General features: G+C 44.9%; 1 protein-coding gene across 1 annotated transcript in view; it reads left to right on the forward strand.

Annotated features, from left to right (window-relative positions):
* Window positions 1-21,877, forward strand: part of LOC136620223 (D-threitol dehydrogenase-like) — a gene marked incomplete at its 5' end in the record, with an annotated part of 64,811 nt that extends 42,934 nt beyond the window's left edge. The window contains one exon of the mRNA XM_066594928.1: window positions 21,681-21,877. Within this exon, the coding sequence (XP_066451025.1) occupies window positions 21,681-21,876 (196 nt within the window). The remainder of the gene's footprint in view (window positions 1-21,680) is intronic.
* Between the last annotated feature and the right edge of the window lie 4,354 nt (window positions 21,878-26,231).

A 26,231-nucleotide genomic window follows, 5' to 3' on the forward strand; every position in this document is an offset into this window, starting at 1 on the left:
TACAATCAAGGAAATTCTGCACTGATACATCATCCAAAAACTTCTTCATACACAGTCTTCATTGCCGAGAATGCCAAAACTTGGTGCTATCTTTGTAAGCATCTTATATAATCAATATACAACAGTCCCAGTAGAGCTTGCAATCTAATTGCTGTTCATTTTGGTTACTTTGGCTTTGGTAGGGTTTTTAAAGGTGACATGACATTGTCAAGCGATTAGTGGTCATTAGGAGGAATGGTTGTATTGGCTTTGTACTGATCCGTTGAAATGATTTGCAGATGAGGCCAAAAATTCTCATTGGCCTATTAAGCTTCAAATTGGTTTGCAAATGAGAATGAATGTGTATTTTATGTGGTGACATTTGGGACTATTCAGATTCATTGTAATACAGATAAGTCGACTTAGTAAAATGAGAGTCACAAAGAAGTTGGCTGGTTTAGGAAAGCCACTGAAAAGTACCCTTTTAGTGCATTTTCAGTTTCGAGAGGGAAGATCCAACATTTAGAATACTTATTTATTAACCAGAACCTCTTCAAAGAGCATCTCTCTCTCTCTCTCTCTTTGGACTTGAAATATTTGTATATTACACATACATCTCATTGATTTCAATGGAAACCATGATATTGTAAGAGGAGTGAGTGGTGCCCTGATTCCCTCTTACACTAGTGGCTCAGCCTCTGTGACAAGCGGATGCCCGCTGCCCCTAAGCCCCATACCCTCCAGCTAGCGATGAGGTCGGAAGGGGAACAAGGTGAGAGAGAACCATCTGGTGCTTCCAGTGCCAGTAGAGGACCGGCCAAGAGCCAGGGCTCAGAGCGCTGAAGGTGCAGAGGAAAGGGCGCTTCAAACACTAGAGTGTAAGGTTCTGCCCCCTAAGTGAAGCGGCCGTAATGTATCACCACTCTGATGATCGTCCCCTCAATAGGGAGTATTGCAGGGTTAAGCCTCACCCACCACCCTGAACCATCAGGAAACGTTTAGGTGCCACATGTACCCTATAGAAGGTATTTGAGCTGCACCACATCTCTAGAGAGGACAGCAGAGAGCAGCAGCAAATAGAAAGGCCACAACAGTTCAGCTTTTAAAGTGACAGAGGCCATTGTATGGAGAGTGCCAAGAGTGGCCAAAAGGTTGATTGAGGCCCCCTGTCCACGGGGAAAGCGCCAGCCCCATGTCCACGAGCAGAGAATCATTGCGATTCTTCGCTCACGGCTGGCATTTCGCAGCATGCTGCGAATCACCCTGATTCTCTGCGGTTAGCCTATCTGTCAGATAATCGTCTGCTGGTTCCTGCTCTGGGCAGCGGCTCCCGCGGCTGAGATTCGCCGCGGGATACTGTAATGCCCGTGGACAGGGGGCCTTAGAGTGTAAAATTGGTACATGCCACATGTATATTTGTATCCCCATGCTGGGTAGCCGGCAGGAGGTTGTTATGGGGAGTGGCATCACAGTGCAAGCCGCAACTGTGACCAGAGCTGGATGGTCAGAGGTCAAGTGAACAGAAGATCTCAGAGGACCAAAGGGCCCTGATGACTATCAGCAACATGGATTTGGGAAAAGAGCAAAGCAAAGCTTCTAGACACATAAGACCAGTCTCTCCTCATACAGTAGTATCTCCTCATACAGACTGTGGTAAACAGGGATTATGACGGACTGTATTTGGGTTAAGTGAGTTCATAAGAGTAGCAATTTTGTGGATAGTTAGTGGGCGATGCTGTTTATAAATATTGTTTTTGACAGGAGAACAAGGCAATTTGGTGATAGTGATGTTCTGCGCCAAGGAAAGCGCATGTGAGTCAGAAGTGATGAAGTGTTGATCTGCATTATGTGCAATCATTGAGAAACTTTGCAGCACTTATGGTGAATTAGGCTGCATTGATTATGTAATGCCATGGACCTTCAAGAGTATGACGATAATGACGGTTAGTCAGAAGTGAGGTTTAATGTGCCTTGTGTATATATATTTTGTCAGTATGTGTGGTGTCCTGCAAAAACCAAGACACAAGGCACATGCTGAGGAGCTGGCGGGGTAGAGATGGCACTTTTCACAGTGGCTCTACCAAACTCCTCCCCGGAGGGACGCATGCAACCTCGGCCAAGGCACCGCTAGGCCTCTTCCAGGCAACGCTGCGACAGCGGTTACCTGCATAGGGATGTGTAGTAGACCGTAGAAGTTGTCACTGATGATGCCACCGTTCCTTCACACCATTGATTTTATTTGGCGATAGAAATAATAGAGCCCACACACTGTTATGCTTAAATACCTCAATCACTGGGAATGGGTAGTGACTGGAAATTTAGTTCTTATACTGCAGAACTTCACACATCAGTGAAGGAATGACAGTTAGGCAAGGTCAGTGAGGAGAACACAGGATGACATTGGACCTTCTGTAAGGTTTCACTTCTGGAAAGGGATCACTCTGGAGGAGAACAGGGAAAGGGAACACTCCACTCACACTCACTTGTACTCTGTAGAGTGAACACTGCACGGCAAACTCCTTTCTTCTCTCTCACAGGCTGTTCCTGGAATTAGGGACCTCAGGATACCTCTCTTCTGCTTCCACCCCATTCACCACATGAGGGTTGAAGGTATTCCCATGTGGCCAGCACTCTTACTTCTCTCACAACCATTGAAGAAGATAGAAGACCCCACCTAACTCTCAATCACTCATATTTATAGCATTTAATCATCACGTGACTAGACAAACTTGTTACATTTTCCAGACATATCCCAGCCACTTTCAGACATTAACCTCTTGCATGCTGCAGCTGTGCAATACACATAACCAGAGGCAGGACAATTTGCAGAGTGCATCCAAACTGAAGACATGACATGTATGACAATTATGGAGGGGCCAGATATATAGAATTCAGGCCACTACATATGTAACCTTGTAAAAAACCAAAACATTTAAGTAATTTGCATCCTCCAACGCAGTGACAGAAGAACACATTTCATGTTTTATTTCCAATCCATCTGTCAGCTGCTGTGCCATCATGTACCTGCATGTACCTACCCGTGACATGTTGAATTAAGCTTAAAGTGGTTGCCTGGCCTCTTTTCCACTGATGACCGGTCCTCTAGATAGGTCATCAGTAGTTGATGGCTAGGGGTCCATCGCTCGGAACCCACATCCATCAGCTGGTCATCAGGGCTGCTGTCCAGTGCAGTAATCATCGGACACCAGACATTGTCATCAGAGTTGAGCACAGAAAATGCGGGCACCGCTTCACTCCCATTGAAATCAGTGGGAGAGCCATGCTGCTCCCCTACTTCCTTCTTCTCTCCTGGTCAGGATATCATATCCAGTCATGACCAGGAGAGGAGCAGTAAGTATAGGAGCAGCCATGTGATTGAAGCCAGCACCCGCAGTTTCTCCCCTGTCTGCTGATGACAACGTCCCACCCGCTCCTCTCCTGAGTGGCAGACCTCTGTCCATCAACTACTGATGACCTTTTCAGAGGATAGGTCATAAATGGAAAAGAGGGCAGACAACCCCTTTAATTTTTACTTTGGGGACACGACAGCAAATTTGAGTACCTACTGCTAGATTCCTCCACATATTACAGCTGATCGCCTAGTGTCTCAGCAGCAGTACAACTTATTTTTTGGAGGGAAATTTAAACAAATATGGAGGTCTAAAGTAGACTACAGCTTTTAAAGGCACAATAAATACGTGTAAAATTACAATTTGAATATTGAAAACATGTATTGATTTCAGTAGGGGAAAGGTATCATAGTATGTAGGGTCGAAAAAAGACATATGTCCATCCAGCCCAGCCTATTAACTCCCCATGTTGATCCAGAGGAATAATAGGTAATAATAAAGTTCTGTGAAGGTGGGTATTTACCAAATGTTTGGATCTCCTTGTTTAGAGAATTTCTATCTCTTAAAGGGGTTGCACAGGATGGCAAAAACATGGATGCTATCTTTAAATCCACACCTCTCCACGAGTTATTCCTGGTGTTGAAGCTCAGCTTCATTAAATGCGTTATTTAGGGAAAACCATTTCTCAAACTTGCTCAGAGTAACAGTAAAACATAAAAGAAACCAGAGGCATAACGTGAAGCTCCTGGTCTCCAATGCAAAGTCTGTAATAGGGCCCCCAACTATAATGCTTTATTCATAGTACTGGGCTCCCTATATGGAGAAGAGAGGTCTTAAGGGCCCCCTAAGGCTCCTGGGCCCGGGTGCAACCCCATCCCCTGCATCCCTATAGTTACGCCCCTAAAATAAGCCATACTTACCAAACCCAATCTTCTCCCATTCCACCAGCGCCCGGTATCTTACCGGTCTTCACTTCCTGTTTCAGCAGCAATGACATCCTGCCAACAGTAATGTCCTTCCTGGTGGCTAAGCTTCCCCTTCTTCTGTAGCTGTGTAGCACTGTCAGCCTCCAGGCAGCAATCAGACTCTACGGGCTTCAATGTCTCTAAGGTCCTTTTTCACTATCCCCTATGCTTAGGGGCTGATTCTGGGCTTGTGATATCATGGAGGCTGTGTTGACCCATTTTAGTTACCCCCTGCAGGTGTGAAAACAACAAAGTAAGAATTTTGATTAATGCTGAATAGCTTTAATGCTCCATTACGCTGTGGCAAGGGATTTAAAGCGAATTTCTTGGTGACAGGTTCCCCTTAAACTTGGGTCAAGGTTGATCTATCATTATAAGCCCATGCACAAGGAATAAATAATTGCATTTGGATCTTCTTTCTTCTACATAAGAATACTTAATTTCTACTTCATTGCTGAACAGTAAAAATGGGAGGACGATATTTCTTCATGGCATTATATTTTTGAAAGAAATATTTGCCGTTGTCCGGATTTGCTCTGATGAAGCAGTTTGTTTGAACATCACTAGTCATTAGATAATGTCAACACCACTTTCAGAATATCTTACTGGGAAACAAATCAGGGCTATTATCTAGTGGTACTTGGCCAAAATGATGCATTATTCACAGTCTTTGTAGCAGCAGCCAGTATTAGCGCTTTTGGATAGTAATGGAAATACAGTCTTGTACTGCAGTAAATGTTGCTCGGAGTGTGATAGATGAATCATAGGGAGGAAAACCTGGCAGCAAAATGGTTAAAAAAAATACATGCAGTATCAGCAGAATGGCTTTTACAGTCCACATGTAAATCTTAAAGCGTATCTGAGTTTTCAACAAATTCTCTAAAATACCCCAGGGTTATCTTACCCGCTCATCTGCTGCTGTTTGCACCCTGTCTCAAGTTTGTAAGTTCTGATTTTCCAGTGGTCTTCCCAATTTTACTGTTACTCTGTTGTTTGTAATCCACCTTCATGCAGGTAGTGTATAGTAAGCCTAGCATTCTGCCAGTAGTTCACTGTCCTGACTTCCTTGCCCTTACTTCCCATGCTGCATTGCACTTTGTCTGGTCCAATCAGCAAAGGAGCAGTAACTGAATGCCCACCGCTCTTATCTCCCAGGACAATTCAGGCATTTTGGCCAAATGGTGAGTAAATGCACTTTAGTGTTTATATATACACATACAAGAATCAGAGTGTTACATCTGTCTCCTGGGATCTGTGGTACTACAGGTTCTCTGCAGCTTTTTGCTCAGGCGTGGGGGATTGTGCTGGCTGGGCGTGTGTGTGTCTCCAGTTAGCCAATGTACTGTGTGTGTACTGAGCCAATCCAGTTCAGTACACATAAAGCTGTCTTCCCAGGTGTGGGTGCATTCAGCGTTCTCTGTTCTCTCTCTGTGTTGTGTTAGCAGGTTCTATGTGTGGTGGCTGCAAGGAAGGTTTGTGTTTTTTGTTTGTTTGATTGTGTTGCTGGACTCCTGGTTAGTGTAGGGACTAGCAGTATAGCCAGGAGCTGTGACATGGGCCACTAGCTTCCAAATTTTGATCAAAATGTCAACTAATACCTGCCGTTTATAGCATTACCATCTGCTACTAGTGTTTGCATTTAAACTGCTGTATGGTGGTATTATGTGTCTGTGTGTCTTTTTATCCTGTCCAGTTGTCCCTGTCAGAGGTGACATGTGTATGTGTCCTATACAGAGTGCGTAGGTTCCTAGGAGCAGCTAGGGCCCAGATCCAAAAACCACTGCGCCGCCCTTTATTGGGGCAATGTCCCTGCTCATGTAGGTCTGTGTGACTAACCCTAGTAGCTTTTAAATGCCCTGCTGTAAGCTGTGGGGTATTCCTCCTGTCAACCTGCTGTGCAATTCCCCAGCAGTAGGGGACTCCCTCCACCTCTCCCCCCAAGGGATTTCCCTATAGTGGGGAGAGATAGGGAGACGGGCTTCCCCTCAGAGCTTGTGAGAAGGGAGTGGGGCTAGAGGGATCTGCCCCTAGCCTCTCCCCCTCTGGCACCACCCCTTCTATGTTTTCCTATGGGAATCTCTATTAGAATCCCTATAGCCCTAACCTCTCTCTAGCCCCCCTCCCTCTCTCTGCGCTATGAGGATATCCCTCTGGGTTCCCCATAGCAGAGAGAGATAAGGGGACTATGGATTTCCCCATAGGAGGGAGAGAAAGCAGAGTAATGTGGAATTTCCCCATAGCAGGGAGAGAGAGAGCGGAGCTATGGGGCATTAACCCAAAGCCCCGCTCCATCCCTCCCTGCTATGGGGAAATCCTGAAGCCTGAATCCTTTTTCATTCTCTCCTCCTGGAGCAGCTGTGCTTCTCCAAGTGTAGCTGCTCCAGTGACTGGGCGAATTTCATGTGCATGAAGCTCGGGTGTTGCCCAGTCACGTGATTTCGGCAGATGCGAGCCGCTCTTTTTTTTTTGCATTCCAATTCATTTGACCAAGGCCTTACAAGCATTTTTGCTACATACGTGTAGTTTTTTACGTCTGTGTGTCATACCTCTTTAATGCACACAAAAAAATACAAGGAGGCCCAAATGATGTCAGATTTCTCACAATGCACAAAAAACATGAAAAATGCGGTAAGGATGGATGCTAATGTATATTTGCTGCATTTTTGTTATGCACTTGTAGTGGCCTAGAGTTAACGGGGCCCCTCCATAAGTATGAATGTGTTTGTCTTGTGCTTTTGTATTGTTACTGTCTTCTATGTGTGTGAATTTGATGTGTATTTCACCTCTGCAGCACTGAATGGATTAACATCTGGGTTATGTCTGAAAAATGTATCTTGTTGAGTTCCACATGATCATGTTTCATATATGTGTATGCAAGATGTAGTGCAACAGTCTTTTGCAAAGAGGGAGAGAGAGTCTTCTTCTTGCCAGAGAGAGAGAGACTTTTAGTGAGTAGGATAAACTGTGCCTCGTTCCCCAATATGGAAGAGGCTAAGCAATGGAGTAATGTCTGCTAAGGAAGCAAATCACCTAGGCCTCCTCGGAGCTAAAATGAAGAACTGAAAGAGAGAGTGAGAGGAACCACCTGGCAGCACTAAGTGTGACTTTCAAACGTGAGTGTGTACTGGTAGAGAGCTGGAGTGAGAGTAAAGAGAGTCACCGGGAGCAGAATCCCACAGATAACTAGGACTATGGACTTGTGTGCAATCCTGTGAATTCTCCCTGTCACACCACTATTCTGTCTACACTGGTGTTCTGCTGGCTGATGCAAAGTTTGTGAATTGTTCATCATTTCCTTAAGTAAACAAGCTCTACCAACCATTCTTTTTTTGTGCGCGCATTTCATGTGCAAAAGCGATGATGAGAATCAACTCATTGAAAACAATGGGTTCTATTCTCTGTGCCCCTGGGGCGGCTTCAGACGAGCGTATGAGTTATGGGCAACAAGAACGGTCTTATGTTAGACAGTTTTGCTAAATGAAAATCTTTTAATTTCTGTTTCCATTGATATCAAATTTCTGTATCTGAGTGTCATTAAATGGAAGTTATGCTCTTGGGAACCAATGAGCATTAAATAGGAGGGCAAAATAGTAAAAAAAGAAAGGAGCTAGTTGAGTAGGAGGCGCTTGCCGAAAAAGCACACACCTCCCTGCAAAGTTTATTGGTTAGTTGTTGGAAGACGATTACTTGTTTATACCAGACGATAATCAACCAGCAACTATTTTCAGGTGAGCTGAGATGAAGCAACTAGTGACTAGTGCACGAATTCTCACTCGTCATTTAGTTAGTGGCCATGTTTCAACGGAACAAGTGTCGCTTACATTCACTCTATTGAGCGACTACTCAGGTGATAGGTGTCCCATGTAAAGCCACCCTAACAAAGTCTCAGCTGTGAGATGTACTCATAGAAATGCAAACAGCAGGAGTAATAATACTATTGAGAATGCAATAGGAGTATTTAAAAAAGTGAATTAAAGGGCTGAATTCTGCTGCAGACCAGCACCAAAATCTGCATCTAAATCTGCCCCAAAGATGCGGATTTTGTCACAATTTTTGACGCAGATTTTGGTGCAGATTTACCTCTGGAAAATCCATACCAATTCCACTGTTTGTGAAGGTACCCTAAGACAACTTTATAACACGACAGTTTAGGTACAGTGGCTCAGCTCTAGTACAGCTCTTTATAAAGGATTCATCATATAACAGCCAGATACCAGCTCTACACAATGATAATGATTACGGTGCACTCCAGTGATCACAGGTGGCGTCTTCTCTGTTTGGAGTCGTCTACTTTCTTGGTCCAGACCACCATGTAGTTTTTTACCCAGTCATGATTCATCTCACACACTCGCTATCCTGCTTCTACACCTGCCTCTCTCTCAGTGCCTCCCTATAGTAATGGTGCCCCCTTTGTGCACCTAAATAATGTTCTGGCATAGTAATAATCTTCCCATTTTGCTTTTCACAAAATCATAAAACTGCCCTCTTAATGCCCCACAGTTACAGTACAATTCTTTTGCCTCATAGAGTAATCACCCCCTGTCATGCCCCTCACATAGTGGGTAATGCCCCCTTAGTGTCCCATAGTTATGGTATTTCCTTCACGCACCTCAGAAAGTAATTGGGTTCATTCTGTGCCCCCACGAGATAATAGTGCCAAGATAACCTCTTTACCTCCAGCACAAAGTACAAGGGCACCAGTAAGGTAATAGTAGCTGCTTAGTATTTTCCACAAATGAGTAGTGCCCCCTTTGTGCCCTGCGCAAGTCATTCTGTCTTTCTCTGGCTAGATGCCTAATTTTTAATAATCGACTGTCTGTGCTGGTCTTGGTTTGGTATTTTCTGTCTGTGCACCCCTCTGTTCATATCTGCAATAGCTTTCTTCTGTCTAAAGCAAGCAGAAGAGAACGATTGTACATGTCACACAGAGAGAAGAACAGAGTGAAGAAGACCACTGAAGATAATATTGCACTGTAGTGGAAATGGGGAACCAGTTGATTACCCAGTTGAATGGAGGGAGAACAGTACAAAACCTGGGGGACTCCTGGGAAAATTGTGACTTGACATGCCTGCTGATCTTCATTATATGCCCCCATGTGAATAGGTCTTATATCTCCCCAAGAGGACAACTGACCTTTTTGGACGTATGGTCATACTGATAATTGTTCATCCCCACAGCATTGATTCTTGGCTTGTGTGAAGAGAAAAGCAAATGAATGTCTATCAACTTGCTCATCATTTGGTGCTTGTTACATTGGCCCAAGAATCGGTCTATGTAAAAGGACTCATAGGCATACTCATCAGTCAGATGTCTCCCGGGTCCATCACAGCTGTCTCAGTCCATGATGGAAGTGGCATAGCACTGTGGTGATCCCATTGATTTCAGTAGCAGTGAAGACAGCTCTCCTACTTCCTGTGCTGACCACTGATGACCATGTTCAGCCTGCTGCAGTGATAGTGGGACGGATGATCAGCTGATGGACAGGGGGTCCAGAGTGGTAGACCCCGATCCAATAAACTACTGAGAGGATAGGTAATTAGTTGAAAAAAGAGCAGAAAGCAGCTTGAACCCCTTAGTGACTGCAATAGGCCTCTTTACTGACCTCACTAATGGTCTTTAAACCTGCACGTACATCTTTTCAAGGCAGTGGCTTAAAGGGGTTGTCCCGCGAAAGCAAGTGGGGGTATACACTTCTGTATGGCCATATTAATGCACTTTGTAATATACATTGTGCATTAATTATGAGCCATACAGAAGTTATTCACTTACCTGCTCCGTTGCTGGCGTCCCCGTCTCCATGGTGCCGTCTAATTTCAGCGTCTAATCTCCCGATTAGACGCGCTTGCGCAGTCCGGTCTTCTCCCTTCTGAATGGGGCCTCTCGTGCTGGAGAGCTGCTCCTCGTAGCTCCGCCCAGTCACATGTGCCGATTCCAGCCAATCAGGAGGCTGGAATCGGCAATGGAACGCACAGAGCCCACGGTGCACCATGGGAGAAGACCTGCGGTCCACCGTGGGTGAAGATCCCGGCGGCCATCTTCGTAAGGTAAGTAAGAAGTCACTGGAGCGCGGGGATTCGGGTAAGTACTATCCGGTTTTTTTTTTAAACCCCTGCATCGGGTTTGTCTCGCGCCGAACGGGGGGGCTATTGAAAAAAAAAAAAACCCGTTTCGGCGCGGGACAACCCCTTTAACTGCTCTGGCAGAGTCTAACAGGCTGCGGTCAAGGGATTAATAGAATGCACTACATAAGTAATGCCATGTGCTATCCTTGCGATCAAACGATCGCATCTTCAAGTCACCTTGAGGGACTAGAGAACAGCGTTCAAGTTAAAGAAAGAAAGTCCAGCTTAAAAAAAAAAATTACACACAAAATGAAACCCATTGATTTCAATGGGTTTGTTCACACAAGCGTATTTTTTTCATGCAATGTTCGATCCGGTGAAAAAATACACAGCATGTCCTGTTTGGTGCGTATTACACACTGCAATAGTCCATTGAAGCGAATGGTCTGGTGCAAATACGCAGTGAATACGCTGGAAGAAGGGCTCCTTCACACGAGTGTATGCATATATGCGTTAGCCCACATGCAACGTATATTCGCATGGATTAATTTTTAACAAGTTTGACTCCAATTGGCCTTTTAAAGTCATTTGCACCAGATGCTGCAGCATGAATGTAAAAAAACACGCTGAAGCAATGGCAGGCAATGAGCAGAATAAACCCTCGGAATGGCAATAAAATGCTTAATTAGCGCCAGCTGTCTTCTTTCCCATTATTGTACGTAGGCTAACCCTCTCCCCCTTCATTTTTTTTTTTTGCTGCCATAGAAGTCTATGGTAGCTTGTTGCGTATTACGTTGAAAGATAGAGCAAGACCTTTCTTTTCACGTGACGTATAAAAAATACGTCCGAGAAAGATAGAGCACACGCAAATATTTAGCGCTGAAAAAACACGTTAGTCTGAATGAAGCAATAGAAATCCAATGCATTGAATGGTCGCGTAATATGTGTGACTTTTTAACGTGTGGAAATGCCTGTGCAAATATAGTTGTCTGAATAAGGACGAAATCTGTGTATTTGCTCAGCAAGTACATGAGCTCTTCTGCATACTTATTTGCATGTGCAAATACACGCTGTATTTGCGTGCCCAAAAATCCGCAGGAGCGTGTGAAATACGAGGATGTAAGTGGCTTTCGGTTGCATACATACGCAGTGTATTCACGGCCGTGTGAATGAGCCATTTGGCAAAAAGTAAGCTCATCATAAAGGGCCCTTTTAGACTAGCTGAATATCATTCGAAGGAATGAGCAAGCAAGTGAGGTCACCGCTAGCTCGTTCACTATAGTGAGTTAGTGGGGCCCCTCCATAATGTTATATGTTTGTCTCATGCCATTTGTCTTGTCAGTGTCTTATGTGTAGTATGCATTTGGTATGTGTATTGCACCTCTGTAGCACTGAATGGGTTAATGTCTGGGTTATGTCTGGAAATGTATGATGTTGTGTGTCATGTGACCCTGTGATATATATGTGTTTGCAAGGAGGATTGAAAGAAAATCTAGTCAAGTCTAGTCTAGAGAGTTGGTCTTGCAAGAATCTAAAACAGTCAGCAAGGGTCAGTGAGTGAGCCACAAAGATGCTGGTCAGCGTGTGAGCGTGGAGAATGGAGGAATTCATGAGCTATTCCCTTCTGCTTGGCCTGGGATCAGTCTACCCTGGATATGTCAGTGTTACCATTAAGCACTAAGTAAGAAGAAAGGACCGTTGCTTGCCGAGAGAAGGCACAAGAAGTGTGTACCGGTGGAGAGTGAGAGAGAGAGTCGCTGGAAGCGAGATCACACAGATAACTAGGACTGTAGATTGTCCAGAATACCCCGAGAGTCCTCCCTCTCATACCACCTTCTCCTGTTGTAAAGTGAATGTTACTAAGAGTTGCAGTAAACGGACACTACCGATCAGTCCAGAAAGTTTCTGTGTGAGTGGATTAAGTTATTTACTTCATCCAGATTCATCGCAGAGGACGGAACGCTGGCATCACCAGTGACAAAGAACTTTAAGGTAACCTCCAGTTGCTTTTCCCTGTGACCTCCCCCAGCAGTAACTTGGTCTGGTCCCGAGCTACCCTCAGGAAAGGAGATGGTAGAGACACCCATGAGAAAGTCTTTATCTACCCTGCCATCTCCTCGGCTGTGGGCCCACTCCTGGAACGCTGCACAACCTGTTTATACAAGCAGATACATTTTTGGATTGTTCAAACAAGAAATCGTTCTGTCTTTCACATTCGCTGTATAAGTGACTGAGAAAGACTGAATAAACGCTGAGAAGGACTGAATGAGAAGAAGGAATTTCCCAGTAGTGGCGAGACTGGGGTTTCCCAGAGGAGGGAACCTCTCTCTCACCGCTGCTCGGGAATTCCTACTTCTCCCCTGCAGGGAAACCCTGGTCTCGCCGCTGCTGGAGAATTAATCTCCCTTTGCAGGCTGGCTCGCATAGTCTCCCATAGGCATTTATGGAGGCTTCTGCAACAAGATAGGTCTAGAGTTATTTTTTCACGCAGCAGGGATTTTCAGCTGCTGAATCCTGCTGCTAATGTCCTATCTTTTTTGGTGCGATTTTTTGACGCTGATACAAATCATTCGTCTGAAGGTTCCCATTGGCAACCACTGGTACTATTAGACGAGATTTTTTGACGCATGTAACTTTGCTGCAGAAAATCATCCGTGTGAAGGAGGCCTTAGCTGAACATTAAGTGAATGAGCCAACGATTATTTTTATGCATGCACATAATGAACGATGAGTCAAAAGTGAATGATTATTGTTCGTTGTATAGTCGTTGGCTGCATTTAGACCGAACTATTATCATTCGCTTTTGCTCATTTGAATGATAATTGTTCTGTCTTCAGGGCAGCTTCACACAGACATAGGAGTTTTCGGGCGTGCCTAAGTGCAACGTATTTGTGCTGTGAATGAGGAGCTTCTGTGCACATATCGACACATTTTACTGCACTTTTTGTGCACGCAGGGCATGTTCACATGGGCAAGGGACTCCCCCCTCCCTCAGACTTGTAAGGCTATTTAGCCTAATGAGGTCCAGATGTGTTCTTTTTCCCGCAGTTTTGCGCTGTATTTTGCACACCCCGTTGCATATTGCATGCGCATTTGCATACTGCCCATAGATTTCCATGGGGCCCTTTGGTGCGCAAATTTGTACAAACTTTCTACATGCAAATACGCGCAGATACATCCCTGTGAAGCCAGCCTAAGGGGTTAAGCTTTATTTACAGGAAGCCGAATGTCACCCTACTCCATGCCACTCCAAGAACACACCCTCGTCCCCGTCTCTTTCGGAATCACCCTTGCGTGGCCGCCGCCTAAATTGAAGCGGAGAGGATGTTCTAGAAGGAGAGAAAAAAATTTCCTTTCTTTCCTTTTTAATCTATTTGTTCATTTCATATTTGTCACCGGTTTGTTTGCTAATTTTCATTTGCAGGCGTCACTTCTCCCGGCTAACCGGGTGCCTCAATGGGCCACTGATTTCTTTGAAATGACAGGCTGTAAATATGCATAAAAAAGCATTGCAATTAGCGCGTGTGTGGTTCAGTGCTGCTTGATTTCATTGGCAAGTTTACCCACTGTGTTGATAAGCTACATTATCTAGAAAATTGGCCGCTGAAAAACAGCACCTTTGATTGCCAGCGAAAGTTTCAGATAACAGGGTGCTGAAGGGAATTATAATTGAGGTTGAATATGTTAACCAGGGTGTCACATGCTCCTTAGAAGCGCTAATTTATCAGCATGTTGGAATTTTTATTAACATTTGGAAAGCGTCCCTGCCACACTAATGAACTACAATTGGCAGTTCAGATTTTAGTTACTGTCATCTATAAGAAGTTAAATGTAATTTCATTGTCGGCAGAAATATGGAAATTTATTTGTTCCGGGGCTACACAAATTATACATCGCACACAACACAAATATGACGCCGAGGATGAGATAGCGCCAATCAGTGTCACTTCTATCCAGGCCAGCCGCCGGTGAAATGGAAGCATTTGAGTTTTATTGTGTCCGGTTCTCATTAATAAAATGGGATGTTAATGCTGTTTGTACATTTTAATGGGAAATCATTGTTTTAATCGAGGTTGTCAAGTCTGCAGGGGTTGGGGCTCAGTGAAGCGATGTGACTTCCCCTCCTGGCCATTCTGACGCCTAAACTTTATTATGTGCTTAGTAAACTGGTTGCTTCAAACGAGGAGGGGAAGAGGGGGCTTTGGACTTGTTTTGGCAATTTAGGCAAATTAATTGTACACGACTTGATTTAGACTTTGCTGGACACTGGAGAGAAGTTGCACAGTGTACGGCAAATGATGAAATATATTTACAATTCATCTATAATATATTGTCTATGGTGCAGAGGTGTAGACAGGAAAAGAGTGGGGCATGTGCCCCGGGTGCGGGTGGCAAGGAAGCATGATGGTCCCAGGTGAAGGAATACCTAACTATAGTATGATTGCGATCTGGTATTGTAAAGAGCATTTCCGCTTGAAATAAAAAATTGTCTGTGCTTCAAATGCTCACTCAGTGGCCAATTTATTACAGCCCCCGGCTGTTTCATGATTGGCGCTTCCCTGTATATAAATTTAGAGCTGTGACCCCGAATGCAGCATAAAAACATAATGTGAAAAGTTTTCCATAGATCAGTTTCAGTGTGAATCCACTTTAGATGGGAAAACCCAGTGATCTGAGCGACTTCCAACAAGACCTGGTCATTGGTGCTGGATGACCGTGGGCCAGGATCTCACTGCCAAGCTTGTGGGGTTTTCTTGTGCAGTAATGTGGGGATCACATGATAATGGTGTAGTCAAGGAAAAACATCCAGCGAAAGGGAATCCTGTAGACAGAAACAACTTGTCAATGAAAGGGATCAGAGGAGGATGTCAGGGATCGTGCCGATGAACGTACACTGCACAGTCAGCAAATTGCAGCAGTATCTGAATATACAATTTGAAGAGAAACAGAAAGTTGAAACTGTGTTGAAAACCATCACCTGGTCAGATTGATCTGGATTTCTGCTGCACCGTGCTGATGGGAGGTCAGAATTTGGCACAAGCAGCATGAATCGATGACCCCTTCGCATCAGCTGTTCAGAACATGCCAGCACCTCCATCTAATCTGTGGCAACTACAAAGAGCTTTCTGTCTGCAGGGGCCGATATTCCTGCAGAATGATTTCAACATCTAGTGGAATCTACGTCGCAATGAATTGCTGCAGTTCTGAAGGCCAAATGAGGTCCAATGCTCAACTTGATGGGGATCTCTAATAAAGTGGCCGTTCAGTGTATATTTATTTATAAATAATCTATTGAATCTTAAATCGGAATGCAGAACTATTCAGAACTCTATGAAAGCTGAGTGGTAACACTTATGGATAGAGATGAGCAGATCCCACCAGCCGGTTCAAGTTTTACCAATTGTCCCTCTCTTAAGATATTGTACTTCTGAGATAGGTCAATCAATTCTTGAATACAGCATAGAAGGTAATAAAATGGTGAATTGATTTGCGCATTTCTACCAGTATGCATCAATTCTTCACCATTTACAAGATTTGTGCTTGCTGTCATTAAATGCAAATCTTTAGGGTAAGTTCACATGCACAGAATTGCTACAGAACCTCAGGTCTGGAATGCAAGCCGAAATTCTGCAGCAATGTACAGTACAATGTAAGTGTACGAGGTTTTTAGCAAACGCCATTCACTTAAAGTGAAAAACATCTGCACCGGGAGATAGTCATAATGCAGATTTTCAAATCCTCATTACGCCCTATTTATAGTAGGTATGCCACAGATTTTCACCACGGAATTCATTCATTGTGCAGATTTTGATGCAGATTTAATCTGTGATATATGATTGCCTGTCCATGGCCGCAACAGAATATCACTAGCGATATTCCGCAGTGGGGGAGGTGGGGGGAGCACTGTAAGGTCTCCGCGATGAGCCTATCTAATTTATAGGCTCACCGCGGAGAATTGCAGCAAATCACGTCATGCCGCGATTTTAATCACGAGAGCAGAGAATAAGATGTGATACGGGCAGACATGGAGGCTCTAGTACCCTGTTGGGCCACCTATAGCTTGGCTACAAGATGTGATACGGGCAGACATGGAGGCTCTAGTACCTTGTTGTACCACCTCTAGCTTGGTTACAAGATGTGATACGGGTGGGCATGGAGGTTCTAGTACCCTGTTGGGCCACCTCTAGCTCGTATACAAGATGTGACACAGGCAGACATGAAGGTTGTAGTACCCTGTTGGGCCACCTCTAGCTTGGATACAAGATGTGATACAGGTGGGCACAGAGGCTCCAGTACCCTGTGGGCCGTCTCTGATTTGGATGCAAGATGTAATATGGATATGCATGGAGGCTCTAGTACCCTGTTGGGCCACCTCTAGCTTGGATACAAGATGTGATATGGGTTCTAGTGGAGGTTCTAGTACCCTGTTGGATCATCTCTAGCTTGGATGCAGGATGTGATATAAGTGGGCATGGAAGCTTTAGTACCCTGTTGGGCCTCCTTTAGCTTGGATACAAGATGTGATATGGGCAGAGATGGAGGCTCTAGTGCCTTGTTGGACCACCTCTAGCTTGGCTGCAGGATGTGAAAAGGGATGGCATGAAGGCTCTAATACCCTGTTGTACCGCCTTTAGCTTGGATGCAAGATGTGATATGGGCGAGCATGGAGGCATACAGGTTCCGTATGGTATACTGCGGCATATTGCTCCAGATTAGCTATAACTGAGCCTCTAGATCGTGAAAACTTGTAAGTTGTCGAAGTTGATGTTCCCAATGGTCCCATACATGTTTTATTGGTGATATATTTGCTGACTGGGCAGTCCAAGGAAGTGTGACAATAGCATGGAGCCATTCCCTTGACACCCTTATGTGTGCAACCGAGCATTATCCTGCTGGGAAATGCCTCTTAGAAGTTGCATGAGAGGAACATATGTGGCTGCAGGATATCCTGAACATATCACTGAATTGTCATTGTCCCTCGTACCACTACTTGGGGTGACTGACTGTCGTATGCGATGGCCCCCTAGACCAGCAGTGGGGGCAGTGTGCCCCTCCACAGCAATGGCAGAATTGAGCCGCTCACCCCTCCGTCTCCAGACACAAACACAGCCATTATCAGTGTCCAAATTAAATCAGTATTTGCCGCTGAAAATAATTTGGCTCCACTCCATAGCAGTCCAGTTTCCCTGGTGAGCTTAGCCAAGATCAGAGATACTATTTAAGCCTGGCCCTGTCTCTCCTCCAGTACAAGATTATTGTGCTCCACAGCATTGATCAAGCCTCACTCTTGCCTACTCCTCTACTATCTTAACTAAAGACCTACTGATACTGACCTCTGGCTTCCTTCCTGACAACGCGACCTGCCTCCTCCATTTGTACCACCACATGAGTCCTCCAGTTACTGACCTCTGGCTTCCTTACTGACAACGCTATCCACCTTCTCATGACACAAGACCTCCAGTTACCAACTCCTGTCCTTCCTTCATCACTCGCAGACCTGCAGTTACCAGTGCCTGAACTCTACAGCACTACTGCAAATGGAAATGTCGGTGGGTGTCAAAAACAGTACACATAATGGGTTCTGTGAGACCAAATGTCCTTCAACCAAGCGCTGGAAATGGTTCTGACAGACACAGCAGCCATTAATGATGGCGCCACCTGTCTCTGGATGGTAGACAACAAAACTGTTAGAACTGGTAGTGCTTGTCAGACAATCCTCTCTACTGGTGGCCTGTGGTGGGTGTCATGAGTCCGGCCACCTTATGTGCTCCTTCTCTGACTCTGGTAACTGGGTGAAATCCCATCTCTTCGTTGTAGAGGTGTCTAGTGGTCAACAAGCTCTACACAAGCAGAAAAAGAGGTCACTACACACAAGGAACATCATAGCCTTTTTATAGCCCTGGGGAACCACTTTTAGGGTTTCAGGTGGCAAGACCATTCATCTAATCATGCCACACCTCTAATCATCTGCATATCTGCCTGAGGCCTCTTTCACATGGCTGTAGGCGTTTTTACATGCACCTGCAGGCGCTGTAAAAATGCACGAACGGGCGCACAAATCTAACGTTTGTGCGCCTGTTCAGATGGAATGGGTCCCGGCACATATACGCCGGGGCCACAATGCCATTGCCTACCCCCCACCCCCCCCCCCACACACACACACACACTCAGAGGCTCATATTTGCAATGGGAGTGGTCAGGGCAGGGGATGGGGGGGATAAGCACCCACCCCTTGTCTGCAACGATCAATTGGGGGGCTTAGATCTGCTCCTTTCCCCCCCCTCTCCCATTGCAAACAGCCGGAGGGGAGGAGAGAGGAGGAGCGAAGAGGGAGGGAGTTTAGCAGTCATGCTTCTAAACTCCCTCCCACCTCCCTTCTCCAGCTGCTGTCATTGTCTCCCATAGGAGTCCATGCAGCGACCGACGTATTCCGAACGCAAAGATAGTTCTAGGACTATCTTTTTGGTCTGACGTGAAAGCGCCCAGTGCTGTATTGGCCCAGCCCGGCGCTTTTACGCCACGGGAATACTGCCATGTGATCTGATGCATTGGAATCCAATGCATCAGATCGTAGCGCATATCAGCCGGCCATGAAAACAGCGGGCGATATACGCTCACATGAAAGAGCCCTGAGATGTAACTGCATGCAGAGTTTTACCGCAAAACGACAAATTCTTCTAAGAGCTTGAATGACAATGAATGTATATTAGAAAAGTGCAACATTCTACCTTCACAATCGATAAGCTTTAAGAAAATCTCTTTAAGTGTCGTAATATTTTTTCTTTATCGACCTTCATTGATTGATCTGGTCAGTAGTAAAATGAATATTTACTATCTGATATGTTTACTACATAATTTATTTTAGAGAATGGAATCAGTTATAAGTAATGAGAGATAAATGATAATGTGATTGCAGGGGAAGATATTATGCCTCGCTCAGCAGACTTCCTGTCCAGTCGATCAAGTGCAGTACACGTCAACCCAGTTATTTACTGCATCTCCTATAGACATAAAACATTGATTATGATATGATTTATGATTATAAATCGTATTACGTTATAATTTATTATTGTCTGCAGAATGGAAGCCATTGTTGTCTGTTATCAGCCATTTCCAAATAGATCTAGGCATAAAGGTCAATTTACACACAAAGATAATCGCTCAAAATTCCTCAGTTTTGAGAGATCATATTGCATTAGGTACTAATGGGCTACTCAGCCCATTAGTAGCTAACTAGCTTCATTTGCATGTATTTAGAGAACAGCGGGTGGTCTGTTCTCTAAAAACATCTGCTTTGTTCTCCCGTGGGCTGCCGACTGCATACAATGCTATCAGCGCTGCCCGTGGAGAACACAACATGCCGTCCCTGTTACCAGGGACCACGGCTTTTATGCTGAGCTGAACTCAGTGATGGACGAAGAATGCACAGTAAGTGCATGATGGGCGCACATTTACACGCAACGGCTATCGCTTAAAAGCTGTTGCTTGGACAAATTTTGAGCGATAATCGTTGTGTGTAAACCAGCCATAAGTTATGCTGATCATATTAGTGCTTCAATCACATTACTAAAATGTGATCATTTACTTGTTTTTGCCCCTGTTGTATGTCAATGGCCCATAATGCTTTGCAGTAAATAGTGGTGAAGTTGGCCTATTCTTTAGAGCAGTTTCACACAAGCATATTGTAATATGTCCACAATACAGATACATGAAACAGACATGTTACAGATGATATTGCAACCGTAAGTCATCATTGTTTGACCTGTATCTTCTACTATTTAAAGGGGTTGCACCACAATTAAAAGGGTTTTCTGGTCAAAAAATTATTGATGACCTAACACAGGTTAAGTCATCAATAGCTTAATTGTTAGGGACTTGCCACTCAGGATCTCCCGAAATAACCATATCGCCCAGGAAACTGCATCGGAAATGTCCCAGCAAGCTTCACTCCCATTGGAATCAGTAGGCATTGAAGCAGCTGTTACGCTTCCGGCACTTCCATGTCTGACAATATGGATGGACACAGAAATGTAATAGTTGCTTCAGCTCCCATCAATTGATCAACCGGATAGGTGATAAAAATCTGATCGCTGAGCCCCTCACTGATCTCTAGAATGAGGGATGCATGTGCCCCTCTTCTCATCATTGCGGGGATGCTTCTCCCACCCGTAGTGACACTAGATTGAAAGGAGCGATGGCTATGCATGCATGGCTGCCACTCCATTCATTTCAGTGGGGCTGACGGAAATAGCTGAGTGCTTATACTTGGCTATGTCCAGCAGTCCCATTGAAGAAGAATGAAGTGGCAGCCACAGCCAATGCTCTATTTAGTCTACTCTTCAGTGAGGAGGGGAGAAGCACACAGGACCCCCGTTCTCAGGACTGGTGGGTGTCTCAGCGGTGAGAGCACCACTCATATGACTTTATTCATCTATCCTGTGGAAAGGTGATAAAGTTCATTCTAGTACAACCCCTGGACATGCGGATCCACATTTGCTGAATAGAAAACAATACTAATAAATACAAATACGGTGCAAAAATGGCCAAAAGTAGCGCATGCTGTGTTTACATATATAGCTGTTTATGGATACAAAGATTTGCATTTGCTCCATATTATGATCTGTACAACACGGACCAAATAACGGAATAAAAATACACTCGTCTGAAAGAGGCCTTATATTTGAAAAAAGGTCTCCCTCCACTCAAAATACTGTTGGGAGGCCCCGCCCACAGGGCCAGCTGCATGTTTATTTGGGCTTCTCGGCAATAGAATTGGGGTGGAAACACATTTATCACGTCCTCGGCCTGCTTTGCTCAATAAAACTAGTCAGAGCGGCAGTTTGTGCTCCAGAGCTGCACTTCCTACTGAAAATGGGGAATGAAGTTGAAACCATGAATAGTTAAAGCGACCCTTCCTTTTCAGCACCAGGCGACGAATGCTAGCTCAATTAAAAATCGAAAACTCACGGACCTTTCCTGTAATTATTGTTGCCAGTAGCAACCAATCACAGTGCAGCTTTGGTTTTCTTATACTGCTGAGCTAAAATGAAAGCTGCACTGTGATTGGTTGTTATGGGCGGACAGATTTTCTTTTGGACAGCTTTCATAACAATGTGGTGCTCGGCTCATTGTTGTGGCCCGTTTTGTATATTACAGGACTGCTATTCATAAAATTACCGCGCATGTAGGGTTATATCACCTGGTACTCTATATAGGAACCGTATTGGAATGAATCATTTCAACAACAATTCAAAGTCACCTCTAAAAAAATCTTTTTTTTTTAAACTAATATCAATGATTTCCTTTCTTTCCTGTGTTGCAGGGGGATTGTAGACACGCCGCTCATCCATTCAGAAGCCTTGAAGCCGCTTGTAAGTTGCTGGTTGGCCGCTATTCCTGCTGGGCAGCTGGCGCAAGTGACAGACCTGCAGGTTGCCGTGGTGTACTTGGCGTCGGAAGCCTCAGACTACATGACCGGACACAATTTAGTTATTGATGGAGGCCAGAGTCTGTGGTAGTGAAGATTCGAAGGTTGGATGGACCGTACGCCTGCGGCTGTGTTCACACTGGGCAGATTCTCCATGCAGAAAATCGCCAGCACTTCTGTATTTAGGTCTCCTGTAGAGATGAGCGAGTATACTCGTTAAGGCACATTACTCGAGCGAGTAGTGCCTTAGCCGAGTATCTTCCCGCTCGTCTCTAAAGATTCGGGGGCAGGCGCGGGTGACAGGTGAGATGCGGCGGGGAGCGGAGGGGGGGGGGGAGAGAGGGAGAGAGAGATCTCCCCTCTGTTCCTCCCCGCTCTCCCCCGCCGACCTCTGCCGACCCCCGAATCTTTAGAGGCGAGCGGGGAGATACTCGGCTAAGGCACTACTCGGCTCGAGTAATGTGCCTTAGCGAGTATACTCGCTCATCTCTAGTCTCCTGTCCATGGCCGTGACGGACTCCGCCAGTAGAATATCACAGCAGAGTCCGACACAGTGCCCCACAAAGCCCCCATACTCACCTCTCCGGACCCGCCACGCGAGTGCATGATGCGCCGGTGGTGGGGGATGACGTAGCCGGCATTGGGCGGTGACACGTAATCACATGATACTTCCACTGTGCTCACAGCGGAAGTATTGTGTGACGATGACTTCCATTGACTACAATGGATGCCGGCTGCGTGTTTTTCTGCAGCATTTAGAACATGCAGCGATTTCTTTCACTCTGCAGAATTCCGCAGTAGAATTCCGCAATGTTAACATTGAGCTGTTAGGTTCAATAGAACCTAATAGTTGCGGGGGAACGCCACGGATTTCCGACGCGTGAAACGCAGCAGAAATCCATCTGTGGGAATTAAGCCTTAACATGTGATTTAAAACTGTGCAGGGTACTGTTGTGGATTAGTTGCGGATTTTCCGCAAATTATCTGTGTATTTTCTGCGTTTAAAATCTCCTCTCCAAATCTGCGGCTACTGTTGCGGATTCGCTGTGTATTTTGGTGCCTATTTTGCCCTCTACTTTGAATAATGTGGCAGAAATCAGCAGTTTTCAGTACCAAATCGGCTGCAAAAAACGAACATGCTGTGGATTTATCTTCTACACCGCACTGATGGAGGCCCCCTTCACATGAGCATATGCGTATTTGAACGCACCGGAGAGCTACGTATTTGCAGAATTGACAATAGTTTTTTGCGCACGCATCAGTGTATTTTACTGTACTTTTTGTGACTGCAAAGCATGTTCATTTGCGTGCGGCAAACAAATACAGCTAATTAGTCTAATGAGTTTTACATGTGTTCTGTTTCCTTCGCAATTATGCAGTGCTTCACGCATCTTCTAGCGTATTGTTCGCACATCCCCATTGAATTCTATGCACAATTGTGCTGGAAAATAGAGCATGCTGCATTTTTTTTTTTGCGCGCGATCGAAATACACAGGTAAAGTACGCACATGTGAGCAAACCCATTTAAATCAATGGGTTCTATTCTCTATGTATTGCACTTGCCAATTTTGCGTAAGCAAATAGGCAGGCAAATACACCATGTGAAGGGGCCATTAGGCCAGTCTCACACATGCGTTTAGATAAACGCCGCTAGAAACCACGGCACTTTACCGCAATTTCGACTGTCATTTTTGAATACATGGTGCACGAAAAGACAGAAAAATAGAACAAACAGCACATGAAGATCGCAACGTTGTGTTCGAGTGCAGATCTGTGAAGCCCCTCTGAAATCATTAGGAGCATGGTACCACGATTAGCGTGGTGCTCAGGACACTGCGGTAAAAAGCAGCGAGTGTGAGAGCGGCCTTAGGGCTTCTTCAGACCCCCGTATTAGAGTATGTGTTGGCGCATAAAATAGAGCCCATTGATGTCAATGGGTTCACCTCCAGTATTATGTTTTGCACTAGCATTCTGCGTGCACGGAAAACAATAGGACCTGCTCTAGTTTCCTGCGTTTTTGCTCTCAATGGGTCCCCTGGAAATCCCTCAATACCCGCGCAATTGTACAATACACTGTGCAATACCGCAGGGAAAAGAACATAACTGGACCTCAATAGGCTAAATGGCCTTTTAAGTCATGGAGAGGAAGTGTCGTGCGTGTATGGGAACAAGCCCTGCTTGCACAAAAAGTACCACACTATACGCCGATACGAGCGCAAATCTACCTCATCAAACTTCGTCCACTGCACAAATACAGTGCGCTGAATTGTGCGCAATTTCGCATACAGTCGTCTGAAGCAACCCTTAGGTCTCCTTCACACGACCATATGTGTTTATGTTTGCCCGCATGCATCATATAATCGTATGAGTGAAGATTTGACACAATTGAGTCCCAATCTTAATTCACGTATCTTCAGCCATTCATACGGGTTGCTTCGGATTGGCAAAAACATACGCAGAAGCGAAGAAAACCATCAACCGCTGTAAAATCCTCTGAATAACCAATAATGCTAAAATCGGGCCGGTTGTGTTCTTTTTCCCTGGGTTGTACGCCGGTAACTCCCTCCCTCTCTCTTTTTTCCAGCTGCCATAGATGTCTATAGGAGCTCGTTGCGTAACACGACCTATCTCTTCACGCGGCTAAATACCTGTGTAAATACATAAGCCTAAAGTGTGCAGTTTCTCTGCAGCGTGTGGGCAGTCTCATCCACATTACCGCTACAGTAAGGGCTTATTTACAGGAGTGTATTGGCGTGCGCAATACGCAGAGAATAAAGCCCATTGTTTTCAATGGGTTCCTTCTTACTGTTCTTTTATGCATTTTGCTCACGCAGAAAAAAACATGACGTACTTTATTTTTGTGCGCATTTGTGCAAACGGATTCTATGCGCACATATGTACAAGCAGGTATGCGCAAAACACTGCAAACACCAGCACCTAATTTGCCTTAACCCTTTCCAATCCACTGTCTGACATCTGAAGACATTCTGATTGAAGGCTGTACAGCTCCGATGTCAGAAGATGTCCGGCAGGGTATTCTTACTCTATATTACTGTCCGCTCTGTTGTTAGGGGCCTCTTCAGCATGTCCCATACTGCAGTACTGGCTCTAGCCAGCAGATGGCGCCATTGTATAATTTCAGAAAGAGAAAGCTCTCGAGGAAAACCCTGAATCCAAAATTGGATTGCAAAGGGTTAATAGCCATGTAAATCAGGGCGGGGGTGACTTCCTCGCCCTTGTCAATGATTGGTGCCTGTGCAAATGCGTAGTATTTACGCATTCAAGTGTGGAAAAAAGACCCCCTCACTGCGCAAATATGTTGTGCATTAGCGAGTGTTTTTGCGCCTACAGGAGTCATAAATGCTACGATGTTTCTGTGCGGCAAATCTGCCCCATTGAACATGGCCTAAGGGTGCGTTAATACAGCAGAAAAAGATAGTGATGCGGCATGGATATATTTGGCCGTGTATTCGCACATGGATTTAGCCCTTCTTATTGGGCAAATCTGCATGTGGAATTCCCAATGTGAATTCTACATGGAAACGGAACAGAATCTGTATTAAGAATTGACATGTTACCTTTTCTGCTTGTGCCGTACTGACTGCTGAATGCAAAGGGATGCCAATTCACCGTGGATTTGCCACAGATTCCACAGCAGAGCCCGCCATGTAAACGTACCCTAATAGGCAGTACAAGTTCACTGGCAATATAAAAGTGGATCTGGCTGAATATGATGGAAAATGCAGAGTTAGGGCGAGCACCCACTGGCGTTTGCGTTTTCCGCGGGAAAAAAACGCAGCGTTTTCGCGGCGTTTCCCGCGATTTTTCCGCGAGTTTTTCGCTGCGTTTTTCGCGGCGTTTTCGCGGCTTTTCCATTAATTTCCATTGACTTTCATGGGTGCATTAGGAGAAAAATAAGGACACATATGCAACTGACAGTTCCTATGTTAAAAACGCAAACGCAACGCAAAAAAAAACGCCAGTGGACAGGAACACATGTTATCTCTATGCCTGTGCAGGAAAAACGCAAAACGCAAAACGCAGGTAAAAAAACGCCAGTGGGTGCTCGCCCTTATGTTGCAAATTTAAGAGAATCCCCTACCCCCAAAATATAAGAAAATTGTAATAAAAAAGTTTTGTTTACATTCCATCTTTTTTATTTTTTGCCATTTTTATTTAGCTCCAAACCTTGTGTCGTCTGGAGCTAGATGTAGAATTCATTTGGGATTTGGGTTCTTAGATTTTACTTACATTAGAATTTTGCCATCTGTTCTTTGAAGGATCCCAACAAGCTCATTGACCTATAATATGGTCTGAGAGGCTTCTGTTTCAGTTTTCAAAATAGCACTGTGCTGCACTATTTTGTGCACTATGCTGCACCGGCGCAGATGTGCACAAATTCTGAAAGTGTATCCTAAGTTTTTAACAAGTTTTCTACAATAGACC

This window comes from Eleutherodactylus coqui, chromosome 3, assembly GCF_035609145.1.
Source record: "Eleutherodactylus coqui strain aEleCoq1 chromosome 3, aEleCoq1.hap1, whole genome shotgun sequence".
Taxonomy (NCBI): Eukaryota; Metazoa; Chordata; class Amphibia; order Anura; family Eleutherodactylidae; genus Eleutherodactylus; species Eleutherodactylus coqui.